The sequence below is a fragment of the Ursus maritimus genome, unplaced genomic scaffold (genome assembly GCF_017311325.1).
Source record: "Ursus maritimus isolate PB19 unplaced genomic scaffold, ASM1731132v1 scaffold_3, whole genome shotgun sequence".
Taxonomy (NCBI): Eukaryota; Metazoa; Chordata; class Mammalia; order Carnivora; family Ursidae; genus Ursus; species Ursus maritimus.
The window spans coordinates 51,115,611-51,129,646 of NW_024425563.1; the positions used below are offsets into that span (position 1 = coordinate 51,115,611).

A 14,036-nucleotide genomic window follows, 5' to 3' on the forward strand; every position below is an offset into this window, starting at 1 on the left:
CAGTGGTGATGGTGGGCCACCTCTCACTCAGGGACAGAATACATCCAAGAAGTCCTACAAAATTTAAATGGCATCATAACAAACTAAACAGTGAAAAAAATTAGTTTACCCAAGAGTCTAACTGTTTAAGAAGTACATATTTAAGAAACGGTTGGGGTGCTGGAACTGTCACATAGTCATTTACTAAGTTAGGCAACTACAACTCTCATACCCTTTTCAGAAAAGTAGAAACATAAATCACCTGGGAAACTATAAAAATATTATTTCAAAATAAGGTTCTTAAGAAGTTTTTATGGGAATAAAACATCATAACTTTATCGACAGAGATAATGAATATGCTGCAGTCAGGACCATGTATCTTTGGAGACAAGTGGGTATATATGTACTAAAGGCATTTCTGTATAAGTCAGGGAACATATGGTGTTTTTTAGTCACAAAAGTATACATTAGTCTAAATGTGTATTCAGATCATTTTTCAGAGCAATTACTTTGTAAATGCTGATAACTTTCTATATTTGAATTTATGTAGTATTTTCAAAACTAGACCACCAAAGTAAAAAACTCTACCCTAAAAATAGTTTTAGGAAAGCAGTTATCTGTGCTTTTCTGATTACGGAACAAAGAGAAAGCAATTCCAGGTCTGTGACTTTAAATGATGATACAGTTTTGAGAATGTGTCTATCATAATTCCTGACAGAGAATTTTAGTTTTGCTTTCCAAAGTGAAATTCTCTGCAAAAAGCAACAGATAAGATACTTCCCGTAGAAAACTCTCTAATACTCACCAAGGCTATGTTAGTTGATGTATTTAGATTCTTCAGTTCATTTATTCTGTTTCTCCACTGATTTATTAACTGTTGGAGGGAATTTAGCTGAAGAGAGAAGACAGAAAAATAATGAGTCAATTTTGAGTGTTTAAGTTTGTTTCTCCAACAACTTCATGTCTTTATTTGCCAAAATCACAAAAAGTTTATACAACATTTTATGGCCCATAACTTGCACAATTTGCCCAAGATGTTCCAGCTGTAGTTCCCTCCCTGTTCTCCAACTCCTTGTGTCACCTGGTTGAGAATCTCAAGTATGTGGCAGCACAGAGAGAGTTATATCTGGATGGGAGGCAAACATGTGTACTAGTTGAAATGCTTGATCATGACTGTAGACAACACAAAAATACAGCTTATGTCACTTCCTTTAGGCACCAAACTTATTCAAGCCCAGCTTTTTTATTTGTATTTTTTGACATACGTGGGAATGTTAATATGTATAAACAGACTTGTCTTTTTTCACTTTGTTTTTCTAGCATTCATCATGGTGTCTGCACCTAAGAGACGCTCCATAAATGTCAAATGATGAAAGGGTCTGACTTCTACGACTGATCGCTGGAAAATTTGTAATAAAAATAGTGACATTCCTAGTTATATAGTCAAAATATATTATTACCATTTTAGATAACCAACCAATTTCAAAGAAAGTAATTTAGAAAATAAAAAAAGCCTTGTCTTGAGAAAAATTTAGACCTCATCCACTTTGCCAACATACAAGCAAGCCACTATAAACAGAGAAGACAGTAATTAACAGCTAATCTGGTATCAAGGTAGATGAATAGGAAACAAACTTACATAACTCTGTAAGTTATTGCTGGTTAAGAAGTTATGGTATTCAAGCCTCAACTCCTCTGGTGAAATGTCTGTAAAACCTGAAGTGAGGAATCAATTGGAATCTTTAAAATAAATACCAATACTTTTAATAGTATAGTAAAGCTAGAAGTGCTAGACAAGAAAATATGCTGATGTTGATCATAAGAAAACTTTCATAATCATAAGGAAAAATTTCAAAGCCTATACTCTTATGTTGAACAAAGTATAAAATTAGAATAAAATATACTTGGATATCTGATTTTCAAAGGGGGAAATTTTCTAAAGATAAATGGAATGGAAGGAATAACAAAGAAAGAAAGGGTTGAGCACATATACATTCAAAATTGTCTAAAAAATATTCTGTATGCCAGAAACTATAAGAAGCAAAATTAAAAGGCAAATGGTAAACTGAGAAAACCGTGATTGCAACATATATGATAGAAGAGCTAATGTCAATGTATAAATAGTACTTACAAATCAATAAGAAAAATAAGTTAATATGGGCGAACACAATAAACACCCAACTCACAAAAAAATTCAAATAGCCAGTAAATAAGTGAAATAAAAAAGTTGATTTTAAAAATACAACTAAAAATAGAGATAAAATACTTTATTTAATGGCAAAAATTAAAAATGGATGGTATTTATTGTTATTAAGGGTGTGGTAAAATGGATATTCTCCTGAATTGCCTTTAAGGGAATGAAAAAGATACTTTTCTGGGAGGAAAATTATCAATAAGCATCAAGTGCCTTAAATATGTTCACACCTTCTGCCCTTAGTAGAATTTCTAGGATTTAACCTCAGGAAATAATTAGACATATAAACAAAGAGTTTTATATATGAAGATGTTCATTCTAGTATTTTTAGTAGTAGAGACAAACTGAAAACAACAAAGTAGAATACAAAACTAGACTATGATCCTAATTTTATATATTTATATGTATACAGGAAATATGGTTGTGTGTGCGTATTCTGAAAGAAAGACTTTAAAATGTAATATTTGTTATCTCTATGAGATCAGGTGATCTTTCTTTTATTTACATATTTCTGTGTTTTTCAAGTTTTTTATGGTAACAGCTGTTAAGTTTATAATTAGGAAAACTTTTAAGAAAGTTCAGGATGTTCAGGATATTTTCTACAGAGAATTAGCTTGTAACTCAGATATCACTAACTCCATGGACCCCACACCCCAGAATAAAGAAAAGACTAACCGTTCAAATCAGAACCTTGGATTCTCCTAATAACTTATCTTTATACCATCTTTATTAACTGTTCAGGCCAAAAAAATCTAGGAATCCCATTGCATTTCTCTTTCTTCACATCTAATTAATCAGCATCCTGCCAGTTCTTACTCTTAAAACGGAACATGGATTTGACCAATTCTGTCTCCACTACTAATAACTATAACCTGGGTAGTCACGAGCATTTATCTCCTAACTCATATCCTTGCCTCTATTTTGCTTCCCACCCTCGCCACTCCCTACACACCATTTCTTTTCATACAATCGTCCAAGTGAGTTTTTTCTAATCAGATCATGTCCTTCTCCTGCTTAAAGTTCCACATGGCTACCTAGTACAATTAGGCCCAACATGACCTGGCTTCTGGCTGACTCCACGGCCTTATGTCCTCTGACTCTTTCCCTAGTTCACTCTCCTCCAGCGGTTCAGGTCTCACTAGTCCTCAAACTTGCCAATCTTATTCCTACAAGGGCCTATGCACTAGTTATTCCTATTGCCAGGAATGTTTTCCCCAAATATTCCAATAAGTGACACCTTCTTTTCACTTAGGACTCAGCTTCAATACTGTCTCCTAAGAATGGATAACCACCCTAACTAAAGGAATACTGTCCCTCCAGTTACTTTCTCCTCCTTCCAGTTGTTCCTCCTCTGAACCACAGGACATGGAAAATTATGTGACTATTTTCTCAATTCTCTCAAGGGGACAAAAGTAGTATCATTTTAGATGCACAGGAAAAGTTAATTCATTATAATTGATGTCTAAGGACAGCAGCTGGGAGCCTTGGTTGCTCAGTAGGTTAAGTGTCTACTTTTGGCTCAGGTCATAATCCTAGGGTCCTGGGATTGAGTCCTGCATCGGGCTCCCTGCTCAGCAGGCAGTCTGCTTCTCCCTCTACCTCTCCCTGCTGCTCGTGATCTCTCTCTTTCTCCCTCTCCCTCAAATAAATAAAATCTTAAAAAAAAAAATTAGGACAGCAGTTCTCCAACTTTTTAGTCTCAAGACCCAAATATGTTCTCAAAAATCATTAAACAATCCCAAAGAGCTTTTGTTTACATAGGTTATATATGTCAATATTTACCATATTTAAAATGAAAAATAAGAAATATAGAACATATTTATTAATTCACATAAAAATAAGAAACCAGGGCATCTGGGTGGAACAGTCGGTTGAGCGTCCAACTCTTCATTTTGGCTCAGGTCATGATCTCAGGGTTGTGGGATCGAGCCCGGTGTCGGGCTCCACACTCAGCTTGGAGTCTACTTGAGATTCTCTTTCTCCCCCTCTTCCTCTGCCACTCCCCCTGCATGTACTCTCTCTCTCTCTCAAATATATAAATCTTAAAAAAAAGGAACCAATTACACATCAACATAAATGAAGACTATTTTTCAAGCAAAAAATAAAAACTTAGTGAGATGAGCATCATTGTCTTATGTTTGTAAATTTTTTTATATATACCTTAATTTAAGAATATTTTATTGCTAAAAAATGTTAACCCTCTTCTGAACTTTCAGTGAGTCATCAGCTTTTTGCTGAAAGGGAAAGAGTCAGAGGTCTGTTTGTAAATTTTTTTAACGTTTGACTTTAATAGAAGACTGCTGGATTATTACATCTGCTTCTACATTCAATCTGTTGTAATATTCTTCTTTCACACTACACCAAAACTTGACAGGTTGTAATTTCTTAAAGGTTAGCTATAATGCAAACTCAAACCATATTAATTAACTTTTTGTACTATGATATTAAATCCAGTGGTTCATCTTACACTTGGAATGGATTCTTCAGCCATGCATAATTTTCACTTGAAAGCTTGAATTTTGTCACTGGCAATAAACAGTCAGTTGTTTTCTTTGAAGTGACGGGTTCACTTCATTAGTTTTTTTAGAAAATGTTGCCAAATACCTAAGTCTAGATAACCCCAGTTATCATTCTCTCAAGTAAAAATTGTCTGTGAAAAAAGTGGCTAGTTCAGCTCACAACTCAAATGATAACTTCAGTGCCTTCCCTCAAGATAACCATCATGTGAGTACGTGGCAGAAGCACTTTCTGTGCACTTCCCATCTTGTCACAAAGATGAAAAAAGTGTGCACTCAAGGGTCAAGATTAATAAAATCAATATTTTTACCTCTTTATCAAAAATTTTAAGTGAAAAATAAAAATTTTTATTGGGTGCCCGGCTGGCTCGGTCAGAAGAGCATGTGACTCTCGATTCGGGTTGTAAATTTGAGCCCCACACTGGCTGTAGAGATCCTTTAAATAAATAAAACTTAAACATTTTTTTTGCATTGACTACTATAGTCTGCTAGTATAGTATGTTGCCTCTGCCTTGATTCATGCTTAGATGCAAGGGGTTTTACTCATCAATGTTTTTGCACCAACAGTGCAAATGTCAACAGAGTGAAAATGGAAATTAATGTCTTAGTACTATTAAGAAAATTGAATTTTGAGCCTTTAAAAGGGTCTCAGGAATAGGGTTGCCAGATTTAGTAAATAATAATACAGGATGCCCAGTTAAATTTGAATTTCAGATATATAACAAATACTTTTTAATATAATTATGTCCCAAATATTAAATGGAATATTCAGATACTAAAAATATTATTTTTTAGGGGAGCCTGGGTGGTTCAGTTGGTTCAGTGTCCAATTCTTGGTTTCAGCTCAGGTCTTGATCTCACGGGTTGTGGGATCGAGCCCTGTGCTGGGTTCCTGGCTCGGCAGGGAGTCTGCTCCCCCTCTCCTCTGCCCCTCCCCTGGCTCGTGCACTCTGTCTCTCTCTCTCTCTGGAATAAATAAATAAATCTAAAAAAAAACCACTACTGAAATTATTTATTTGTATTACTTATTGTCTCCCTGCCTCAAGAACATAAGCTCTGTAAGGGAAGGACCTTGTCTGCCTTGCTCATTAGAACTTAGAATAGGGCCTGGCACAAAAGAAATTCTGTAAGTGAACGACTGAGTGAATAAATAACTAAGGACTGGTGTGACACCAATGATCACAGGGAATGAGCAGGTAGAGCTGAGACAGAGCAGGGATTCCAGAGTTCTGAGGAACTGCAAGGGCTCTCATCTGCTAGGTACTTGCTGTTTACTCAATGGGGCAGAGGTCCTGGACCACCCAAAGTGGGATTAGAAAAGTGTGGTGTTGGGGCACCTGGGTGGCTCAGTTGTTAAGTGTCTGCCTTCAGCTCAGGGCGTGATCCCAGAGTCCTAGGATCAAGCCCCACATGGGGCTCCCTGCTCTGCTGGGAGCCTGCTTCTTCTTCTCCCACTCCCCCTGCTTGTGTTCTCTTTCTCGCTGGCTGTCTCTCTCTGTCAAATAAATAAATAAAATCTTAAAAAAAAAACAAAAGTGTGGTGCTCTAGGTTTCCACTCAGAAAGGGCTTAGGGACTATGGACCAAAGAAAACAGGAGGAAAAAGGGTGTTCTAAAGAAATGCTATCCTGTGGCCCATCTAAAGCTCTTTACGTTCACATATTATCTCCAGGATAGGTCTCAACATGCTTTACAAAAAATAACTATCTTTAGAAGGAAATATAGGGAGGAAAGGGAGAACAGAATAGGCAGGCAAGGCCTTAATGGCAAGTAGGATGTGAGTCTTCTATTCATTGCAGGCAGCTAAGAGGTTCTGAAGTTGCACCTATAGGGAAGCAAGAAAGCAGAGACTCTTTGGGGGCTTACAGAATTAGAATTGTGGTGGGTACTGATTCAGTATCTTCTCGTGAGAACTACGTATCTTAAAAGAACTGTATCTTCTAAAAACAAAACAAAACAAAACAAAACTGTATCTTCTAATCTCTATCTCTGATATACTTTAAACAATGTCCAAACCTTCCTAACTAGCTAAGTTTGTGGTTAGTTTACTTGGCATGATCTTGGTTTTAGAAAATAAGAGTTGTAAAATGTATATAAAAACATACAATTTCTCAATTACCTGAAATATTAGGTTTCTTTTTCATTGGCGAATAAACAGAAAACATCCACTGCCCTGATGATTCCCAAATTTCCATATCTTTTATAATTCCTTCCCTGGGGGAAAAAAAGAGCAAAGGATCTTTTTCATCTGCTTGTTAAAACTTATTGTTTATAATTTTCAATGATTAAAATTTTAAATTGTAGTAAATATATAATTTCAGATTTTTTCTTTTTTTTTTTTTTTAAAGATTTTATTTATTTTTAGAGAGAGAGCACACATGCAAAGGGGGGGGAGAGGGAGCAGCAGACTCCTCGCTGAGGGTGGAGCCCAACACAGGGCTTAAGCTCAGGACCCTGAGATTACAACCTGAGCTGAAATCAAGAGTTGGATGCTTAACTGACTGAGCCACCAGGTGCCCCTAGATTTTTCCCATTGTATTTTCTGAAGAGTATTCTTTAAAGCACAATTTATGGACTAAGAACTATATTTCATGATTTTAAATATTATATCAAAGAAGTTCATAGCTTCAGTTTTCCAGTAAACTGAACCATTAACCAATATATTTAGTAAGTGAGAACTATCAAACTATACATATTTTAAAGAACTAAAATATAATAAAATATATAATACTAACTTCAATTTTTCTTTGTTCATTATCATAAACATCAATAATCATTTAACTGGAAAAAGACAGAAAGCACCATGTTAAGTAATATAGAACCATAAAATTTTTAAAGTGGGTAGGACTTTAGAGATCATTTTGTCTAATTCTCATATTTTGCAAAAGGGGAAAACAGACCCATGCCCACATAGTTAATTTATTGGCAAAGCTGTGGACAGATTTGACTCTAAATTAAATGTTTCCCTCCCCCATCCAGAATGCTACAATCAATAAAAGGGTAGCTACCACAGAGATACTGTATTAAATTCAGGATTTTTACAACATCAAATATAGGAAGGAGGGCTTTGTTTGCTTTTTTACCTTAAAAAAAAAAAAACCAATTGTATATGATACATGGCTCAAATGTTTACCACTCATTCTAATTTATTATGGGAAATAAAAGACTAATGACTATATTTAAGTTCTGTCCTGGGAGCTGAGGCAACAGTTACAGAGAGCCAGGGACTATTTTGAGTCATACATTCTACCATGCTCAGGAAATAATAGGGACTCCACAGTAATGAAGGAAATCAAATGAAACCAGTTTCAACGGAGTAGCTGAAGTAAAAGTTTTAGAAAGAAAAATACCAGATGCTGTAAGTGACCATCAAGAGTAAAAATTGCTTTAAATTACCTCATACTTTGTAAAGAACTAATAATTTACAACAAACTTAAGCAGAACTACCTTAGAAAGATATTCACAATATGGGATTATCAATAGAAAAATGGAAAAAGCATAATTAGCCCTGAGAAGTCACTGTGCTGGTATGGAAAGGTGACATAGTTTTAAGTGAAATAAAATATACTACGACATATGCAAAATAGTGGTTATCTCTGAGTGATAGGATCATGGGTGCTTTTTCTTCTGCTTATTCTGATTTTTTAATAATGTATTACTTCTTTTTTAAAGAAAATACCGTAGGTACTTTTGAAAAAAATTAGCAAATCAGTAGTAATTTCTCTGAAGGCTTCCACTTACAGAAGTTTCTTTTCATCTTTCTGCCCATCAGAGCTGGGTGAAGCAAATGGGTTCTGGGACAATCCAAATCCTCTGTTCCTGCTAGTTGAAGCTCCAGAATCGAAGGAACCGAAAGATGGCTTTTCTTGATCTCTGCTGCCCCCCCATGGTGTTGACTTGGAGAAACTGGATGGCTGGATAACACTGGAATATCTTTGACTGGTGGTATTCCACCCACGTCTGTTACTACCTGAAAATAAACAATAAAACAATTTTATGGGAAATTCCTCTTTTAAATGTCTAAAAATTTCATTATATTATCTTACAATGTGCAGACATTATGCAAAGATTCAACAAGTATCACATTTCCACTCATTTTAAATCACAAAACTCTTCATTTTTGACTTAGTTACTTGTAACCAACAAATCATGTAATGGTCTAATGGCATTTTTTGTTTAACAAGATTGAGAGGACTGCAAATCCATAGAAAAATAATGATATATTAGTAAGTTCAGCTGATATAAGCTTATTAAGTAAATAATTGCTTGATAGTAGATTTAGGATGTATCCTAAATCATAAGTCCTTCAGGATAAAAAGCTGTCTTTTATCATTCTTTGCTCTCCTACTGGGGCCTATACGGTAGTAAAGTCTGAAAAATGGACAATGCACTAAAGAGTTTGTTGAATATAAAAAATTAGATTCTACTCTCCGTCTTTGAAAAGATGCTTAAATCTATTTGACTTAGTCTTCCCTCTGGGAAAACACCACCTACCCACCTATCTTCCACAGGGTGATTATAATTTACATGTGAATAAAATGCATTCAGTTCTATTAGCAAATTCTATTATTTCATAATTATCACAATGAGACAATAGGACTCTCTTCCTGTCTCTGTAAAACATCTTGGGGTGCCTAGGTGGCTCAGTCAGTTAAGCATGTGCCTTTCGCTCAGGTCATGATCCCAAGGTCCTGGGATTGAGTCCCGCAACAAGCCCTTCATCAGGCTCCCTCTTCCCTCTTCCTCTGCCCGCCACTCCCCCTACTCGTGCTCTCTGTCAAATAAATTAAAAAACATCTTAAATACATTAAAAATAAATAAATAAAAAATCTTATCACTTAAACTACCTCATTTACTCATCGCTTTCTAGATGGGGCCAGGATAATTTGCCTTGTTTCTGCCTGAATTAAGAGATATGCCATGAAATATATTAAAAACTGGAATGATGGGAGATATATTCCTTCATGAAAATTCATCTCCCAACTCTAAAACTACTTAATAAAACCCAAGAGAAAAAGGAACAGATTGCTGGGCCAGATCCCTCATTTAAGGATTAATGATATTTTATTTTTCTGAAGTTCCAAATCCTTTGGGGGGGGTGACACAACTGAAATAGTTCATTTTTTTCCTTTGTATATAGCTTTTGGCCTTCACTTATTAATTATAGAAGCATTCATTTCTGGGAGATAAATACTGTTTACTTGATGAGTTTTATTTATACTTTCTTCATCCATCAACCCATTCAATATTTTCTAATTACTACATCTAGAGTGAATATCCACAGAATGTCAACTATTAAGTAACACTTTTTCAGGAAATACAGTCACAATTATCAGACCCACAGTCCTAATTTTTGGTTTGAAATATTTCACAAGACTAATAGTGGGTGATGCAAAAGGGCTGTCTTCAAGAAGAGGGATCAGACGTGAAACCATAACGCAACGTAGATTAAGGGTCAGATGAACAGTCCTAAAAGAGGGTAGGGAAGGAAGGGGAAGGTAGGGGTGTCAGCATCTTGTGATATTTTTTTTTTTAAGATTTTATTTATTCATTTGACAGAGAGAGAGAGTGAGAGAGAGAGAGCGCGCGCAAAAGCAGAGGGAGTGGGAGAGGAAGAAGCAGGCTCCCTGACGAGCAGGGAGCCTGACGCCGGCTCGATCCCAGGACCCCAAGACCATGACCCAAAGACCACGACCTGAGCCGAAGGCAGACGCCTAACCAACTGAGCCACCCAGGCGCCCCACTTCCTGATACTTTTAAGTACTAAGTTTCAATCCTAAGAAAATAAAAACCTAACTATTCATCTGACCTGTAAAACCTTGTGTTGCGTGGTTTCATTTCCGATCCCTCCTCTCCTTGGACACAGTCCTTACATCGTCCGCAAGTGGCTTAAATAATTCCAAAAATTTTGACAATGACTTAGACCCAGGAAGTAGGTCAACGCGGTCCTCCACACCCCCTTCCCTCATAGCTCAGAGTTCTTAACTGGGCAACCCACCCTTCCAGTTTTACCTCCACTGTTATGAGCATACGGTATAGCTTTGCAGCTATTATTAGGTTTTTTAAAGGAGTCTGCGACTTCCCCAACTAGCGTTAAGAATCCAGGCTTTGACCCCAGCTGCTAGCCTCTTAAAAAAAGTTTAGTAAAAATTATATTTTGGGTGTCAAGGGAAAAAAAAACAGTACCCAGAAGGCAAGGAGGCGTCTGGGTCGACCTACACCAATTCTCCAGACCATTACCACCCACAGACAAGGTAGTTTTGACACGTACTTCCGACCTAAACACATCGTTTCGATTAGTACCCTGTCTTCATCCCCTCAACAACAATCAGCCGAATCCCTACACAGCCGAGAGGAGCAGCGGAGAGAACCTGAGCCGGGATCGGTGGGCGGGGCCGAAAAAGGGACGACGCGGGCACGTCAGCGTCACTTGACGGGTGCGCCGCCGCGCTGTGCCGAGCGGCGGGCCCCACGCCGGACGCCGGTTCTCAGCCGGACGGCGCTGGCGCCAGGCCTTCCCCTTCTCCACCAGCCGCGGAGGATAAAGGAGAACGTCACCTGAGGGCTGTTGCTGCCGTCCTCCGCCCGCACCCCCGGCGCCGGGATGTTCGTTCCAGCACCGGTCTCCAAAGCGGCACCGGCCTTGAAGGAAGAACTGACAAATGGTCATTGCGACGGCGTCGCCCACGGAACGGCCTTCAGTCAGCACCCTCAGCGGACGGAGAGCCCAAAGCAACCGAAGGTCCCTCCCTGTTACCGTGACGTCATCTTCTCGCGCCCCCCTCTCTCTCTTGTCCTGCCCTGGGATGAGAGGCGTGGGTTTTACCCAATAGGATTTGAGAAGAGCGGGGCGGCCCCCACTCACTGAGTTGGGCTTGGGAAAGCGGAATGCTTGAATGGTTAACGTGGAGGAAGAGGCGCGTTTGTGCGTGGTGCGGGGCGTCGGACTTCAAGGAAAGCTTGAGGGTCCGAAATGAGAGGAAAGCAGGTTAAGGAAATTTAGATTTTCAGCAGGGCTCTGGAGGGGTGGAATAGTTGTGGTTTGAAAGACCGAGTTGTATTTTTCATTCGTACTGTTGAGAGTAAAAATCCTCGCAGCCATTCGTCAGGTGGATAACGGATAAAAGTCAGTTATAAGGTAAACAGGAAACAGTGTTTCCTTCAAGGACAGACTGCAACTGAAAAGTATCATAACCCCATCTTTGGATCAACACTACATTCTTACACTCTGAGAAAGCTAGTTCTTTAAAGTCCATGTACACGCTGCTGTTTGAAATTGTATCAGTAAGAATGAAACATCCCACTCTTGCCTGGAGAAACTAAGACACTTAGACACAGAGAAGCAGTATCGATTTCTACCCAGGTGCAGTTTCTGATAAGGTATCCTGTAAAGAACATTACGTATTTTTCTTAATTTTGTAGTTTCCAAGGTAACATGATCCTATATCCACTTCTCCGTCCAGATCCGATGTTGATGCCTTTGCACACAGCTCTGCTTTGCTTTGAGCTTATAAAATTTTACCTAAAATCCACCTAGCCCACAAATCTTACAGTTGTCTTTTCCTTTGTATGGTGAGACACCCTACCATTCCTATGGTTCGCTGTCTCCTTGGTTGCCAGGAGGCAATAAGTATGACTTTGTTGGATTACAGGTTTGTCCCTGGTGATTTAAGATGATTGGCTATTATTCTTGCACACATCTTTGGATTTTGAGTACAGTGGAATCTACAGGAGCACTGGGAATAACTGCTACAACATAGTTTAAAGTTTTTAAGTAAGCTCAATGCCCAAGTTTATTTAAACCTAGTTTATTAAAAAAAAAAAAAAATTAAGTGGGGCCCCTGGCTGGCTCAGGCAATAGAGCATGCAACTCTTGATCTCAGGGTCCTGAGTTCAAGCCCCACGTTGGGTTGTAGAGTTTACTTAAAAAAAAAAAATCAATTCACTTATCTTGAAACATATTGAAAATTAACAAACACAGTATAACAGACTATATTGCAAACCTGGTGCCCCATCACCCGAATACTTTATTTCCTACAAACGAAGACATTCTCTTAAATAACCACAGTACAATTACCATAATCAGGACGTTAATATTGATGTATTACTACTATCTAATCCTTAAATTCTGTTCATGTTTTGCCAAATGCCCCAATGTCTTTATTTATTTTTTATTTTTTTTATTTTTTTTTAAAGATTTTATTTATTCATTTGATAGAGAGACAGCCAGAGAGAGAGGGAACACAAGTAGGGGGAGTGGGAGAGGAAGAAGCAGGCTTCCAGCGGAGGAGCCTGATGTGGGGCTCAATCCCAGAACGCCGGGATCACGCCCTGAGCCGAAGGCAGACGCTTAACGACTGAGCCACCCAGGCGCCCCTGCCCAATGTCTTTAAAAGAAAAGGATCCAGTTTAGAATTATTGTTGCCTATTCATATTTCTTTTTTTATTTATTTAGCCTTACCCATATTTCTTTAGCCTCCTTCATTCTGGAACATTTCCTCAGTCTTTCTTTGACTTTCAAGACCTTAACAGCTAGTTACTTTGTAGAAGTTCCTCAGTGCAGATTTATCTGATGTTTTCTTGTGATTGGATTCAGCTTAAGCATCTTTGGCAGGATTATCGCAGAAATGATGCCATGGTGTTCACATTGCACCTCTCAGGTTGTGCACGATTTCAATTTGACCCATTACCTGAAGTGTTCACTTTGATCACCTGGTTAAGGTGGTGTCTGCCGATGACTCTTTTCATCTTTGTTATTAATAAGGATTTTGTGAAGAGATACATTGAAAGTATAAAAATGCCATTCCACCCCAAGCTTTTTGATTCTTTCACTTATTTATTCCTATCAATATGGTCTCCAATTTTCCAGTTTTATTCAGTGGGTTATAATCTATTACTATCATTATTTTGAGGTTCAAATCATCCTCAATTTGGCCAGTGAGAGACCTGTAAGTTCCTTTGTTTTTTTTTTTTTTTTTTTAAAGATTTTATTTATTTATTTGACAGAGACAGGGACAGCCAGCGAGAGAGGGAACACAAGCAGGGGGAGTGGGAGAGGAAGAAGCAGGCTCCCAGCAGAGGAGCCCGATGTGGGGCTCGATCCCATAACACCGGGATCACGCCCTGAGCTGAAGGCAGACGCTTAACCGCTGTGCCACCCAGGCGCCCCAGTTCCTTTGTTTTTTGACACAGCCCATTAATTCTTTGAGCACTTCTTTACTCTTTGGCCCAAAAGATGCTCCAGAGTCTTATACTTTCTGTGATCTAGTCGTAGAATCAGCCATTTCTTCCAGGAGTCATGGGTCTTTCAATGGTACTTAAAGGCCAATTTTTGAGCTTTAAATTTTC

The 14,036-nt window shown here is 38.1% G+C and overlaps 1 protein-coding gene across 4 annotated transcripts in view; it reads right to left on the minus strand.

The window, feature by feature from the left end:
• Nucleotides 1–12,341, minus strand: part of NUP42 (nucleoporin 42) — a 49,644-nt gene extending 37,303 nt beyond the window's left edge. Inside the window, exons 1-6 of one of the 4 annotated variants that reach the window (XM_040644193.1) lie at nucleotides 10,960–12,338; nucleotides 10,498–10,576; nucleotides 8,430–8,658; nucleotides 6,808–6,902; nucleotides 1,619–1,695; nucleotides 785–871 (exon numbers count right to left, since the gene is read on the minus strand). In XM_040644193.1, the coding sequence (XP_040500127.1) occupies nucleotides 785–871; nucleotides 1,619–1,695; nucleotides 6,808–6,883 (240 nt within the window). In that variant the 5' untranslated portion in view covers nucleotides 6,884–6,902; nucleotides 8,430–8,658; nucleotides 10,498–10,576; nucleotides 10,960–12,338. Of the gene's footprint in view, nucleotides 1–784; nucleotides 872–1,618; nucleotides 1,696–6,807; nucleotides 6,903–8,429; nucleotides 8,659–10,497; nucleotides 10,577–10,959 lie in introns of all 4 variants that reach the window. The other 3 variants (XM_008686384.2, XM_040644192.1, XM_040644194.1) reach the window with 3 other exon arrangements.
• Between the last annotated feature and the right edge of the window lie 1,695 nt (nucleotides 12,342–14,036).